The 15,170-nt window shown below is 42.2% G+C and overlaps 1 protein-coding gene across 1 annotated transcript in view; it reads left to right on the top strand.

Moving 5' to 3' along the window:
- Positions 1–15,170, top strand: part of DNAH12 (dynein axonemal heavy chain 12) — a 262,414-nt gene that overhangs the window by 239,281 nt on the left and 7,963 nt on the right. Inside the window, exons 68-72 of the mRNA XM_054682010.2 lie at positions 2,215–2,352; positions 5,901–6,134; positions 6,995–7,183; positions 7,595–7,698; positions 14,893–15,097. Of these exons, the coding sequence (XP_054537985.1) occupies positions 2,215–2,352; positions 5,901–6,134; positions 6,995–7,183; positions 7,595–7,698; positions 14,893–15,097 (870 nt within the window). The remainder of the gene's footprint in view (positions 1–2,214; positions 2,353–5,900; positions 6,135–6,994; positions 7,184–7,594; positions 7,699–14,892; positions 15,098–15,170) is intronic.

Below are 15,170 nucleotides of genomic sequence, written 5' to 3'. Positions count from 1 at the left end.
ACTTACAATCATGGTGGAAGGTGAAGGGGAAGCAAGCACCTTCTTCACAAGGCAGCAGGAGAGAGAACAGCAAAGGAAGAACTTCCAAACACTTATAAAACCATCGGATCTCGTGAGAACTCACTATCACAAGAACAGTATGGGGGAAACTGCCCCCATGATTGAGTCACCTCCCTCCCTCAACACACAGGGATTATAGGTCCCTCCCTTGAAAAGCGGGGATTACAAATTGAGCTGAGATTTAGGTGGGGACACAGAGCCAAACGATATCAGTCGTACAGCTCAGCCCAGTGTTGGAGGTGGGATTTGGCACCCAGGACATCTGACTCTTTCCATTTGTGTGTGATTAACTCTGTTTGGCTGAGTTGAAAAAAAGCTTCATGGAAGAAATGATATTTGAAGTAGGCACAAGAAGTATGTTTAATATGTACAACTATTATGACAAGGTTGTTGAAAGAGCAATAAGGACCTCATTTTGGCTAAACTGGTAGGAAATAAGAATGGGAAGGAATATTGGGTCAAGACTGGAAGTCTTTACATGCCTTGCTAAGGAGTTTGAATGAGTCAACACAAAACAGCATCATGTCATAGAAAACAAACTAAAATGCATACCCTCACTGATGGCAGGTCAGTGGTATCATCTTTAGGCAGAGAAGGCAGCATCCTACTGCCCCCTTGGCTTAGTCAAAAACAAGCAAAAAAAAAAAAAAAAAAAGGGAAGGGGTTATTTTTTAAGAAAGTATGTTTTAATGTTTAAAAGTTTTTTAAAGAATATCTAGTTTTTAGAATATCTAGATAACAGGACTGTGGCAAACTACTCTGACGTCCTTTGTCACAGCTCTTCGGTCCATATCTAATTTCAGCCACAATTGTAGAAGATAGTTCTTTGTGAGTTCAGACTCTTCATAGGCTACAGCACCTTATCTCAGGTATGCATCTTTCTGTTTTCTTTCCTCGAGATTTCTCTGATGCAACAGGAGCCTTCTTGGCCTGTAGACACACAAGCATAGACCAAAAATGTGGAGAAATTATCAACCCCAGGGGCAACCTTCAACTATTCAGAGACCACTTGTCCCAGCAGAACTGAGTCCTCATCACAGCAACAACTTCCATAATTCTTCCTGATACTTTTCCTCTTTCTCTGCCTCCCTTTCCCTACTCCTTTCCTGCTTCCTGGGATCACTTCTCCCATACACCCACCTTCACCCGCATCTTTCTCTCAAGGTCTACTTTTGGAGGAACCCAGTCTAGGTAGAGTCCAAAGACAGAAACAAATGTGATCATTCAATTTTCCAGAATTTTAAGGATGGTTCCTGCCTTAAGAAAACCCACTATTTAAAAATATGTAGAAAATATATATAAATTAGATCATTGTTCTTATTGCTAAAGGTTCTTCCCCTATGAAATGTTTCACCACAGCATTCATCTAGTATGTTTAAAATATGCTTTGATGTACTTAGAACATTTCAAAAACATATCTACTCAGTAAAGCATAGTGTACTTGCATTTTAATATTGAAGAATAATGTCTACTACTGCATTATATGAAAATAGCTGGATGGATTTTCACTGGATTTGGAGCTATGTTTGAAATATTCTAAATTAAAATACATGCTGTGTATCATACTTGAAATTTACTTGGGGGGACCTTAAAGAGTTGGGCAACCATCCTCTGGAACACTGACACAGATTTCTTGAGAAGCCCATGTGACATGCATATCACAGACACGGGGATGCCACAAAGCAGATCAAATAAACAATGGTTTCAAAACTGATTTTCAAATGGAAAGTCACAAAGTCATGAATGACATATTGGGATTTATTCATATCATAATGGTTAATCATTCCCCTGCACTTAGAGTCTCAAGCATATGCCAACAAGTTTACAGAATAACATTTAAGTATTGAAGTTGTAAATCTCTGCGAGTAATACCAAAGTATTATTAGTCAATACTTTGGTAAAATGATAACGTTTTTGCATTTTAACAAGGCTTAATATTACTATGGTTTGTCCAGATTTGGAGATTTGAATTAAATCATAAGATGAATACTATTTATAGTAAGTATTATTTTAGATAGGATTTTTTTAAAATAGAAGTTTGTAGAGATACGTGATCACAGAATCTTGTGAGAAAGATCATTTATCTATTCCTCTCATTTTACTGATGGAATCTGACCGGAATTTTTTTCTTGTTATGTACTTTTTATATTAAAGGCCTGGGAGAAGTTACTGTTTGGAGTTTGTTTTTTTCATGCCCTTGTGCAAGAGAGAAAGAAATTTGGTCCTCTTGGTTGGAATATTCCATATGGATTTAATGAATCTGACTTGCGCATCAGTATCCGACAACTGCAGGTAAAATTAACAAGAAATTAACATTCATGAAGGATCATTATTTATCAGGCCCTAGGCAAGTCTTTTGCTTGGAATAGCTGATTCACTTCTCCCAACACCACTAACAGGTGGGTAGATGGTAATAACTATGGCTTATGAAGCACTATCTCCATCTGGATTCTTTGTGCTGCAAGTAATGGGAAATCTGATTCAAACTGGCTTAAACCACAATGAAACTCATTACTCACATAATAAAGAGGTGCAGAAGGACACACTCTGGGTTTGGTTGATTCGGCAACATCACAGTGTTGTCATCGAGGACCCTGGTTCTTTGTCTTTGTGCAGTGTCATCGTCAGTGTTGGCTTAACATATGTCCCCACTATCCTCTACTTTCCTCCACTTGGTCAAGTCTACAGCTTAGCTCTATCAATCGATTAACAGAAACAGCTTGTCTACTTTCAGCAGAAAAATAATTTATTGAAAGGATATTGGGTAGCTCAAAGACAGCTGGAGAGTCAAGCTCAGAGAAGAGGCATCCAGAGTCAAATCCAAAATCACTCTGTGTCTGATAAGGCAGCATCTCTACCCTTGTTGAATATTAGACCCCAGAGCTTGTATGGCTGCCACATAGACTCTAGTCTATTGCAGGCCTCTGCTGTCGTGACCACATTCAAAGAGATTCTTTGCTGTTACTAATTTTTTTTGAGATGGGGTCTCGCTGTGTTGCCCAGGCTAGAGTGCAGTGATGCAATCATAGCTCACTACAGCCTTGAACTCCTGAGTTCAAGCAATCCTCCTGCCTCAGCCTCTGGAGTAACTGGGACTACAGGCACATGCCACCATGCCCAGATAAGTTTGGAAACAGAGTTTCACTCTGTCACCCAGGCTGGAGTGCAGTGGCATGATCTCTGCTTACTGCAAGCTGTGCCTCCCAGTTCAAGCTATTCTTATGCCTCAGCCTCCCAAGTAGCTTGGACTACAGTTGTGTGCCACTGTGCTTGGCTAACTTTTTGTATTTTTTATTAGAAATGGGGTTTTACCATGTTGTTCAGGCTTGTCTCAAACTCCTGAGCTCAGGCAATCCACCTGCCTCACCTCCCAAAATGCTGAGATTACAGGTGTGAGCCACTATGCCCGGCCCCTTGTAAGTTTGTTGTTGTTTTTTTAAAACGTATTTTGTAGAGACAGGGTCTTGCTACATTGTCCAGGCTGGTGTCAAACTCCTGGTCTCAAGCTGGGTTACAGGCATGAGCCACCATAGGTGGTCTGTTCTTGCTTCTCTGTACATTAATCCCCTACTTAGTTTAAGGTGGACGCATCTGAGTAGCCAAGCCCAGGTCACAGGCGTAGGCTTTAGCTGTAAGGGAGCTTGGGAAAGTGAGTAGCTGGCCTTTCACACAAACACAGAATATTAATATTTTTCTGCTCTTTTGCTGTTCTGAGGGGCCTTTTTGAAATAGGACCTAATGAAGTGAAAAGAGAAGCATTGATAAAGTCTAATTAATTGGTGCTATTAGATTTCAGTCAGTTAGGTTTTTGTAAGGCTATAAGCATTTAATCATATTTACACCAACCTTTAAAATAAAAATTGTTAACACATAATTTGTATAGAAATAGTTGATATTTTATCAAGTCTTTAAAAAATATCAGGGCAGAAACCTTAACTGGAATAAATATGTCCATTTGAAAATCCTTGTAACAGTTGTTGAGATTGGTGCCTATGGAATTGTAACTGCATGATGAAATGACATTGATTTTAAACATTGGTTTTCGAGACCAATTTAGTTGGTACCGCCTAAGCTTGGAGAACATTTTGCCAAAACCATCATACTGCATATAATCAATCATCTTCTGGCCAAGCCCCAGCCTACAGCTTCTGATGTCATCAACCTTTCTAGCCCCAACATTGGAAACTGCCAGCATTGGCTGGATCCGTGTTTCATTTCTTCAGAAACTGGAAAGATGATTGAGGATTAATCCTTAAGCCATCTTCACCTGGTATGAGCAGGCTGCCTCTCTCCAAAAGGCAAATCAGAAAACTGATGGCTAAGTGGAAAGACAGCCAGAGAATGAGCTGTTGGTCTCCACTTCTTGCATATGCCACAAATTTAACATTAAATTCTCGTGAAGTCTCTTCCTTCAGCTTTGGGAGGGGAGGGAACCCAGTTGAACACACCCTTCCCCTCCCCCAAAGAAGAGACATGGAAAAACTTTACTCTTCTTGCAAATAATTCATTTCCCAAAACGACGACCTTCCCTCTTTCTCTGTCCCCTTTCATATCTCTTGACGCCTCTCTTCCTCTTCAAAACGTGGGAGTCTTAAAGGATTAAGCCTTCTTTCAACTTGGTTCTAGAGAATTTAGAATTATTTTTTTCTCAACTGTGCATAATTACTAGTAAGTAAACTTCAGGGGCAGGAAAAGCTCTCAACCCACAACTTATACCATCCCAATACACATACTATCAAAAATTCCTGTATATTAGAACAAGTATGGGATCTGGAACTGGAAGAAATAAATTCAGGCCTTCATATTACTTCACATTTACTAGACTGTTTCCTACTCTGCAGAGTTATTGAAAGGTGAATAAGACAATATAAAAACTATGCAAATGATAGTTTTTATTACTATTATTACAACAATAATAAGGAAACTAGAAATGATATGTATTGCCAGTGGAACTGTGTCATAGTGTGTGATTTATGCTGTTGCACTAAAGTTTGAAATTGCTTTGTTTTTAATCACATTGTGAAAAGTCTCCTAAACCAGGCACCTGGTTCTCAGCCTTGGCATGATTGGCATTTTGGGCCAGATAGTTCTTTGCTGTGGGCAGCTCTCCTGTGTATTGTCTAGCAGCAGCCCAGGCTTCTACCCAATAGATGCCAGTAACACCCCAGCCCCCACCACAGTTGTGACCATCTAAGTTATCTCCAGACATTGCCAAATGTAACCTGGGGGACAAAATTAACCCCAGTTGATAGCTAGTGCCATAAAACAAGGTTTATCCACATTCATATGAAAAATACTTGGTAATTTCCATGTCGTCTTTTTTTATTAAATGTTTTTCTCATTACAGAAGCAATATGTCTTTATTTCAGAAAAAATTAGAGACACAGACAAGCAATTTAAGATAAAATACTATCAGCCAGCTGCAGTGGCTCACGCCTGTAATCCCAGCACTTTGGGAGGCTGAGTTGGGTGGATCACCTGAGGTCAGGAGTTCAAGACCAGTCTGGCCAACATGGTGAAGCCCTGTCTCTACTAAAAATACAAAAAATTAGCTGGGCATGGTGGCGCACACCTGTAATCCCAGCTACCTGGGAGGCTGAGGCAGGAGAATCGCTTGAACCTGGGAGGCGGAGGTTGCAGTGAGCTGAAATCATGCCTCTGCACTCCAGCCTGGGCGACAGAGCGAGACTGTCCAAAAAAAACCTAACAATCTCAGCTACCGAAAGACAACTCATGATAATTCTTTCAACCCCCTTTCTAGATAGATAGATACATACTTAAAATGGAAATGAAGTGAAATACTTTAAGGTTTTTCTTGTTTCATTTTTCCTTTGCTTCAGTTATTTATCAATGAATATGATACAATTCCATTTGAAGCTATATCTTACCTGACTGGGGAGTGTAATTATGGAGGAAGAGTGACAGACGATTGGGACAGACGTCTTCTATTAACCATGCTGGCTGACTTTTATAATCTGTACATAGTTGAAAACCCTCATTATAAGTTTTCTCCCAGTGGAAACTATTTTGCACCTCCTAAAGGCACTTATGAGGACTACATTGAATTCATTAAGGTAATGATGTCACCAAAACTAAGGTTAGATTAATGTGTGATTTTTCTAACAGCAAATGGTGAAATGTTCTTCTCTAATGTATAGGTTTAGACAAATATTATGGTTTCAATCAACTTTTAATAACCTTTTTCTAGTAATTACTGAAAATTAGAAAAGTTTGAGTTTTCCATTATTTGATGTTGATTTTTAACCCTTTTTTGGTCTGCACATGTCTGCCTTATGAATTCATGTATTGTAGGAAAGGAAAAACTTTACCCTCTTATGTTCAGTGCCAGGGGCCTGCCAATCAAACTGACAAAAAACAAATTAGCAGGAGAAGAGGCAGTATAGTTTGTATGGATATTAACATTTTTCTGTGCACATGAGCTTTGCAGAAAAGGAGTGAAAACCAAACGATGCAGTTGTACTTGGGCATTTACCATTTTAACAGAGGGTGATAAATTGTAGAGACATGACTAGATAAAGGAAAGGGGGTTTAGAGTTCTAGGGGCAATACATTGTGAGAAACTGATTAGGAAATATATGGGGGAAACTAGTGGAAGATAAGGATTATTTTGACTGAGGTCTGTTTATACAGACTCATCTCAGTGCCAGTTCTGTCTCCAGTGAGAAGGGTCATTCTCTTCATCCTGGTACAAGAAAGAGGAAATGTATGCTACAAGTCAAAAATGGAATTTGATGCCCTACTTTTAGACAGATAAGGGGAGGGCAGAGACCTCTTTCTGTATCTGTTAATTATTAATTGGCTTCAACTCACATAACCCCTATGCCAAAGTAGCATATTTTGGAGTAGCGTATCCTGATCATCCCTTTCAGTATCCAGGGAAAATATGATGCATGCTTAATTTGTTTTCTGGTAGAAACTTCCATTTACTCAACACCCTGAGATATTTGGATTACATGAAAACGTTGACATCTCCAAGGATCTTCAACAAACAAAAACCCTCTTTGAGTCCTTGCTCCTCACCCAGGGAGGCTCCAAACAGACAGGAGCCTCAGGAAGTACTGATCAGATTCTGTTAGAAATTACCAAAGATATCCTCAACAAGGTAATGTTCAGCTTAAAATATTTTACTTATAATATAAATAAAAATGATACTGAAATGACCATCTGAAAACTCCATGTACTAGCATTATGATCTTGAGCAAGAACTTTGCCTCTCTAAGCATTAGCCTCCAAATCTGTTAAATGGTGATAATACTACCAATTTTTTTAAGTTTTTTGAGAACGTTAAAGACATCATGAATTTAAAGTGGCTTATAAAATGCCTGGCATATAGTAAGTTCTTAGTAACTGTGGTTGTGGATGAGCTAAGGTACATAGGACTTATATACATTACTGTACGTTATGAACTAATGTACATATACACCCTAGTATTAGCTATTATTATATAATGGCTGAATTAAGCTAATTATCCATTCTGAGAATAATTTGTGATCTTCAAAATCTATTCTTTTAGCTCCCTAGTGATTTCGACATTGAAATGGCACTACGGAAGTATCCTGTGAGATATGAAGAAAGCATGAATACTGTGTTAGTACAAGAAATGGAAAGATTTAACAAGTAAGGATCTATATCCCCAGTGATTCAGAAGGCAACTGTCTTCTTATATTAATAAGAAAAATAAAATAGTGTTGAAGTGTTGGGGTGGCGAAAATTTTGAGGGTGGTATGAAGAGATAATGGGCGATGTTTCTCAGGGCTGCTTCAAGCGGGATTAGGGGCGGTGTGGGAACCTAGAGTGGGACAGATTAAGCTGAAGGAAGATTTTGTGGTAAGGGGTGATATTGTAGGGTTGTTAGAAGAAACATTTATCTTACAGAATTATTGGTGATGGCCTGGATACGGTTTTGTATGAATTAAAAAATTAAATGGAATAAGAGAAGGAGAAAAACAGGTATTAAAGGACTAAGAATTAGGAGGACCTAGGACATCTAATTAGAGAGTGCCTGAGGAGGTTCAGCGTAGCCTTGCCAGCAAAGATTATTTATTTACTTTAAGAGTTAAGAGTGGCGGTTTGGGGATAGCACCAGGAGATATCAGCTGTGATGGCTTGGAGAAACAGTGTAAACCGGCAGTGTAAACAAGAGCAGGGCATTTATGAGTAGTTGAGAATGGTGAATGGGAGTATGACTAGACAGAAGATAGTAGGGATGACAAGTTTTTTGGGGCACAGTCCAAGTTGATCTGGTGTCTGGAATGAGACTGGGGCCTAATAAAAAGGAGTGTCTATACAGGAGCTTAAATGGGCTGTACCTTGTAGCATTCTGAGGACAGGCCTGAATTCTGAGAAGGGCAAGTGGTAAAAGTATTGTCCAGTCCTTTTTAAGTTGGTGGCTGAGCTTGGTGAGGTGTGTTTTTAAAAGACCATTAGTTCACTGAATACTAAGAGCCTGAGGAACTGCTTGGGTGATTTGACTAATAAAGTCCGGTCCATTATAGGACTGTATAGAGGTGGGAAGGCCAGACAGAGGAATTATGTCTGACACAAGGGAAGAAGTGACCATGGTGGCCTTCTTAGACCCTGTGGGAAAGGCCTCTACCTATCCAGTGAAAGTGTCTACCCAGACCAAGAGGTATTTTAGTTTCCTGACTCAGGGCATGTCAAGTAAAGCCAATTTGCCAGTCCTGGGCGGGGGCAAATCCCTGAGCTTGATGTGTAGGGAAGGGAGGGGGCCTGAATAATCCCTGAGGAGTAGTAGAATAGCAGATGGAACACTGAGAAGTTATTTCCTTGAGGATAGAGTTCCACGATGGAAAGGAAATGAGAGGTTCTAAGAGGCAGGTTAGTGGCTTGTACTATAGCATAGCCTGCCTTTGCTGGTGTGTGGCAATTAGGCCTGGTGGAACTGCCATCAGTAAACCAAGTGTGATCAGGGTGAGGAACAGGAAAGAAGGAAATATGGGAAAATGGGGTGAATGTCAGGTGGATCAGAGAGATACAGTTATGGGGGTCAGGTGTGGTATCAGGAATAATGTGGGAGGCCAGATTGTAGTCCCTGCCAGGAACAATGGTAATTGTGGGAGACTCAACAAAGAGTGAGTACAGCTGAAGGAGCCAGGGAGCAGAAAGTATATGTGTCAGGTGTGAGGAAGAAAATAGATTTTGGAAATTATGAGAACTGTAGAGAGTGAGTTGAGCATAGTTTGTGATTTTAAGGGCCTCTAAAAGTATTAGGGTGGTGGCGGCCGCCGCACGCAGACTTGAGGGCTAGGCAAAACAGTAAGGTCAAGTTGTTTGGATAAAAAGGCTACAGGGCGCAGTCGCGGTTCTTGTATAAGAATTCTGACTGCACAGCCCCGTATTTGGGCTGTGGGTAATGAAAAGGGTTGGGATGAGTCAGGGAGAGCTAGGGTGGGGGCAGTCTCTAAAGCTGTCTTCAAGTAACGGAAAGAGGAATGGGGAAAGGATTTAGGATCTATGGGGTCAGCTAGGTTTCCTTTTGTGAGTTTATATAATGTTTTTTGGCAAAACCAGGTATCTAAAGTCGAAAGTATCTAACCATGCCTAGGAAGGAAAGGAGTTGTTGTTTTGTAGGTGCTGGGGTTTGAGAGATCAGTTGGACACGATCGGCAGGGAGAGCACATGTGTTTTTATGAGAATTATGCCGAGATAGGTAACAGATGAGGAAGAAATTTGGGCGTGACTGAAGAAATGGGGGCTGTCTGTGAAGCCTTGTGGCAGTACAGCCCAGGTAATTTGCTGAGCCTGATGGGTGTCAGGGTCAGTCCAAGTGAAAGTGAAGAGAGGCTGGGATGAAGGGTGCAAAGAATAGTAAAGAAAGCATGTTTGAGATCCAGAACAGAATAATGGGTTGTGTAGGGAGGTATTGAGGATAGGCGAGTATATGGGTTTGGCACCACGGGGTGGATAGGCAAAACAATTTGGTTGATAAGGCACAGATCCTGAACTAACCTGTAAGCCTTGTCTGGTTTTAGGACAGGTAAAATGGGGGAATTGTAAGGGGAGTTTATAGGCTTTAAAAGGCCATGCTGTGGCAGGCGAGTGATAACAGACTTTAATCCTCTTAAAGTGTGTTGTGGGATGGGATATTGGCATTATGCGGGGTAAGGGTGATTAGGTTTTAATGGGATGGTAAGGGGTGCATGATCGGTCGCTAAGGAGGGAGTAGCAGTGTCCTATACTTGTGGGTTAAGGTGGGGAGATACAAGGGGAGGATGTGAAGCAGGCTTTGAACTGGGGGAAAAGGCGGCAATGAGGTGTGGCTGTAGCCCAGGAATAGTCAGGGAAGCAGATAATTTAGTTAAACTGTCTTAGCCTAATAAGGGAACTGGGCAGGTGGGGATAACTAAAAAGGAGTGCTTTAAAGAGTATTGTCTAAGTTGGCACCAGAGTTGGGGAGTTTTAAGAGGTTTAGAAGCCTGGCCATCAATACCCACAACAGTTATGGAGGCAAGGGAAACAGGCCCTTGAAAAGAAGGTAATGTGAAGTGGGTAGCCTCTGTATTGATTAAGAAGGGGACGGACTTACCTTCCACTGTGAGAGTTACCCGAAGCTTGGCATCCGTGATGGTTTAGGGGCTTCTGAGGCGATCGGGCAGTGTCAGTCTTCAGCCGCTAAGCTGAAAAGATCTGGGAAGGAGTCAGTCAGAGAGCCTTGGGCCAGAGTTCCAGGGGCTCTGGGAGTGGCTGCCAGGTGAGTTGAACGGTCCGATTTTCAGTGGGGTCCCACACAGATGGGACGTGGCTTATGAGGAATCCTGGGCTGCAGGCATTCCTTGGCCCAGTGGCCAGATTTCCGGCACGTGTAGCAAGCTCCTGGGGGAGGAGGTTCTGGAGGAAAGCCTGGCCACTGTGGTTCAGGCGTTTTGAAGTTCTTGTGTGCTGGAGATGTGGCTGGGGTTTGTCTCACAGTGGAGGCAAGGAATTGCAACTTTTTTCTATTATCATACACCTTGAAGGCAAGGTTAATTAAGTCCTGTTGTGGTGTTTGAGGGCCGGAATTTAATTTTTGGAGCTTTATTTAAAGTCAGAAGCGGATTGGGTAATAAAATGTATATTGAGAATAAGACGGCCTTTTGACCTTTTAGGGTCTAGGGCTGTAAAGCGTCTCAGGGTTGCCGCCAAACAAGTCATGAACTGGCTGGGTTTTTCATATTTGATGAAAAAGAGCCTAAACACTAACTGATTTGGGAGAAGTGGGATAAAGAAAAAGCATTAACCTTGACTATGCCTTTAGCTCCAGCCACCTTTTTAAGAGGAAATTGCTGGGCAGGTTGGAGAGGGCTAGTCTCGGAATGAAACTGTAAGCTGGACCGGGTGTGAGGAGGGGAGGAGGTGATAAAAAGATTATAGGGTGGAGGAGCGGAGGCTGAGGAAGAATTGGGACCTAGCTCGGCCTGGCGAGGAGCAGCCTGGGGAGGAGGGGAGAGGTCAGATGGGTCTGTAGAAAAGGAAGATTAGAAAGACTCAGCGACGCTTGGGGTTGGGACTGAGGGGAGAGCCGAGAGGGAAAGAAGGAGGGTTTGGGATGAGTCGCATCGGGAACAGAGACTAGGGAGGGAACAATGTGTAAAAGAATGCCTGGACGTCAGGCACCTCAGACTGTTTGCCTATTTTACAACAAGAATTATTTAGATCTTGCAGGATGGAAAAATCGAAAGTGCCGTTTTCTGGCTATTTGGAACCACTGTCGAGTTTGTATTGGGGTCAAGCGGCATTGCAGAAGAAAATGAGGCATTTAGGTTTAGGTCAGGTGTGAGTTGAAGAGGTTTTAAGTTCTTCAGAACACAGGCTAAGGGAGAAGAAGGAGGAATGGACGGTGGAAGGCTGCCCATGGTGAAGGAGGCAAGCCCAGAGAAAAGAGAGTAGAGACAAGAAGAGAAGGGGTGGGGGGTGCTTGCCCCCCAGGAAAGTGGAGAAGGGGTAGAGACATGGAGAGAAGGGGTCAGAGAGTTCTTGCCCTCCAGAAAAGCAGAAAAGATGTAGAGACACGGAGAGAAGGGGTCGGGGGGTTCTGCCCCCCAGAAAAGCGGTACTTGCTGCTAAGGGTGAAGGATCAAGGCAGGCATCCCTGTGTGGTCAGACACCTCTGAAACGTGGGTGAATAATCAGGCAGGTGTCCCCTGCGTGATTAAAAACCAAGGGAAGACTGTCTTCCCAAGTCCATGACCAGCGCCAGAGTTTTGGGTTCACAGATAAAATGCATCTCCTTTGTCTCTACCAGAAAAGGAAAGGAACTGAAATTGAGAGAAAAGAGAGATTGAAGTTTGGCGCCAAGATTGAAAGGAGAAAGAGGTTGAGGGATAGTAAGAGAGGTTGGAGAAGAGAGTAAAAAAAAGGCTGCTTACCTGATTTAAAATTGGTGAGATATTCCTTGGGCTGGTCGGTCTGAGGACCCGAGGTCGTAGGTGGATCTTTCTCACGGAGCAAAGAGCAGGAGGACAGGGGACTGATCTCCCAAGGGAGGTCCCCCGATCCGAGTCATGGCACCAAATTTCACTCGCTTCCACGTGGAGAGACCACCAAACAGGCTTTGTGTGAGCAATAAAGCTTTTAATCACCTGGGTGCATGCAGGCTGAGTCCGAAAAGAGAAGTTTTGTCAGTGAAGGGAGATGGGGTGGGGCCGTTTTATAAGATTTGGGTAGGTAAAGGAAAATTACAGTCAAAGGGGGGTTGTTCTCTGGCGGGCAGGAGTGGGGGGTCACAAGGTGCTCAGTGGGGGAGATTTTTGAGCCAGGATGAGCCAGGAAAAGGAATTTCACAAGGTAATGTCATCAGTTAAGGCATGGACCAGCCATTTTCACTTCTTTTGGGGTGGAATGGCATCAGTTAAGGCAGGAACAGGCCATTTAAATTTCACTTCTTTTGTGATTCTTCAGTTACTTCAGGCCATCTGGATGTATACGTGCAGGTCACAGGGGATATGATGGCTTAGCTTGGGCTCAGAGTCCTGACAGCAACCATCCAAAGTCAATAAAAACACACAATGGTATTGAGCTGAAAAGACTATTAAATCCTGTCATTACATTGGAATTTTCCCCTTTTAAAAAGTTCTGGCCAGGCTCAGTGACTCATACTATAACCCCAACACTTTATGAGGCCGAGGCAGGAGGATCGCTTGAGCCCTGAAATCCCAGCTTCGGAAACATGGCAAAACCCCGTCAACAAAAATTTAAAAATTATCCAGGCGTGGTAGCGGGCACCTGTAGTCTCAGCTACTTGGGAGGCCAAGGTGGGAGAATCGCTTGAGCCTGGGAGATGGAGGCTGCAGTGAACAGAGATCGTGCCACTGCACTCCAGCCTGTGTTACACAGTGAGACCTTGTCTGAAAAAAAAAAGAAAAGAAAAGAAAGAAAAAGTTCCATATCTTCTGTCTCAGAAGAGAGGGTATCTTTTTTTTTTTTTTTGAGCTGGCGTCTTCGCTCTGTCACCCAGGCTGGAGTGCAGTGGCAAGATCTGGGCTCACTGCAAGCTATGCCTCCTGGGTTCACGCCATTCTCCTGACTCAGCCTCCTGAGTAGCTGGGACTACAGGCGCCCACCACCACGACTGGCTAATTTTTTGTATTTTTAGTAGAGATGGGGTTTCACCATGTTAGCCAGGATGGTCTCGATCTCCTGACCTCGTAATGCACCCGCGTCGGCCTCTCCAAGTGCTGGGATTACAGGCGTGAGCCACCACGCCCAGTTGAGAGGGTATTTTTTAAAATGTAAAAATGATGATGAAAAGAAATTTGTTATTACTGGTTAAAAATATTCATTAATCATAACTTCTCATCCATCTGTTAACTATTCTTGTTAGGAATTAGAGACAGAATAAACATTAGCTAGACCTATGTGTAGTCACATCTTTTGTCATTCTTCTGCTACCTGGCCAGGCGCAGTGGCTCACGCCTGTAATCCCAGCACTTTGGGAGGCCGAGGCAGGTGAATCACCTGAGGTCAGGAGTTCGAGACCAGCCTGGCCAACATGGTGAAACCCCTTCTCTACTAAAAATACAGAAATTAGCTGGGTGTGGTGGTGCATGCCTGCAATCTCAGTTACGCAGGAGGCTGAGGCAGGAGAATTGCTTGAACCTGGGAGGGGGAGGTTGCAGTGAGCCGAGATCGTGCCGCTGCACTCCAGCCTGGGCAATAGAGTGAAACTCTGTCTCAAAAAAAAAAAAAAAAAAAAAAAAAATATATATATATATATATAAACACCTGATGCCTTAGTTAATTCAGCATTTCTTATACAAAAGTTATATTTATGTATATATAATAACACAGTATCTCTCAGCTGCTCAGGCTTCTAGCCTAAAAACTCTCACTACAAGTATATTTATGGTATTCTTAACAAGTTGGGCCTAAGTGCAAGTAAAGTATTTGCAAGTGTATAAATGAATATACGATTTATGTTTTCATGCAGTGTTTCTTAGTTTCAGCCATTGCATGACATCATTACAGCTTTTTCATATTTGCCTGTCACCTGAAATATTACTTACCTAATATTTTTCCTTAAATCATTCTCTGCTTAAATTAGCCAGGTCCTAAGCAAAAATAGCCAGAAAGCAAAAATTTTGATATGCTAGTTGTATTACTTTCTACATTTTAAAATATGTATGTAATGATTAAAATGAAAAATGTTCATACATGTATCACTTAACATTAGCTCACGTACCACCACATGGGAGGTGACACATTTTGGAAAGCAATCCCATAAAGCTGGGAATGAAATTCCTGCTGTTCTTCTTCTGGAAAGACCGTATGTTGATATCATCATATATGTTGATGACATAATTTCTTTCATTGCAGTTTAATTATAACTATACGTAACACTCTACGGGACCTTGAAAAAGCTATTAAGGGCGTGGTTGTGATGGATTCTGCATTGGAGGCACTCTCCGGCAGCTTACTTGTTGGAAAGGTTCCAGAAATATGGGCCAAACGTTCATATCCAAGCCTTAAGCCCCTGGGAAGTTACATCACAGATTTCCTAGCCCGGTTGAACTTTTTACAGGTAAAAGTGTGTGTGTGTGTGTGTGTGTGTGTGTGTGTGTGTGTGTGTGTGTGTAAAATACATGTATAAATAT

This window comes from Pan troglodytes, chromosome 2 (genome assembly GCF_028858775.2).
Source record: "Pan troglodytes isolate AG18354 chromosome 2, NHGRI_mPanTro3-v2.0_pri, whole genome shotgun sequence".
In the NCBI taxonomy this organism is placed as follows: Eukaryota; Metazoa; Chordata; class Mammalia; order Primates; family Hominidae; genus Pan; species Pan troglodytes.
The sequence above is the reverse complement of the archived record's forward strand: the minus strand, read 5'-3'. Positions and strand labels throughout refer to the sequence as shown.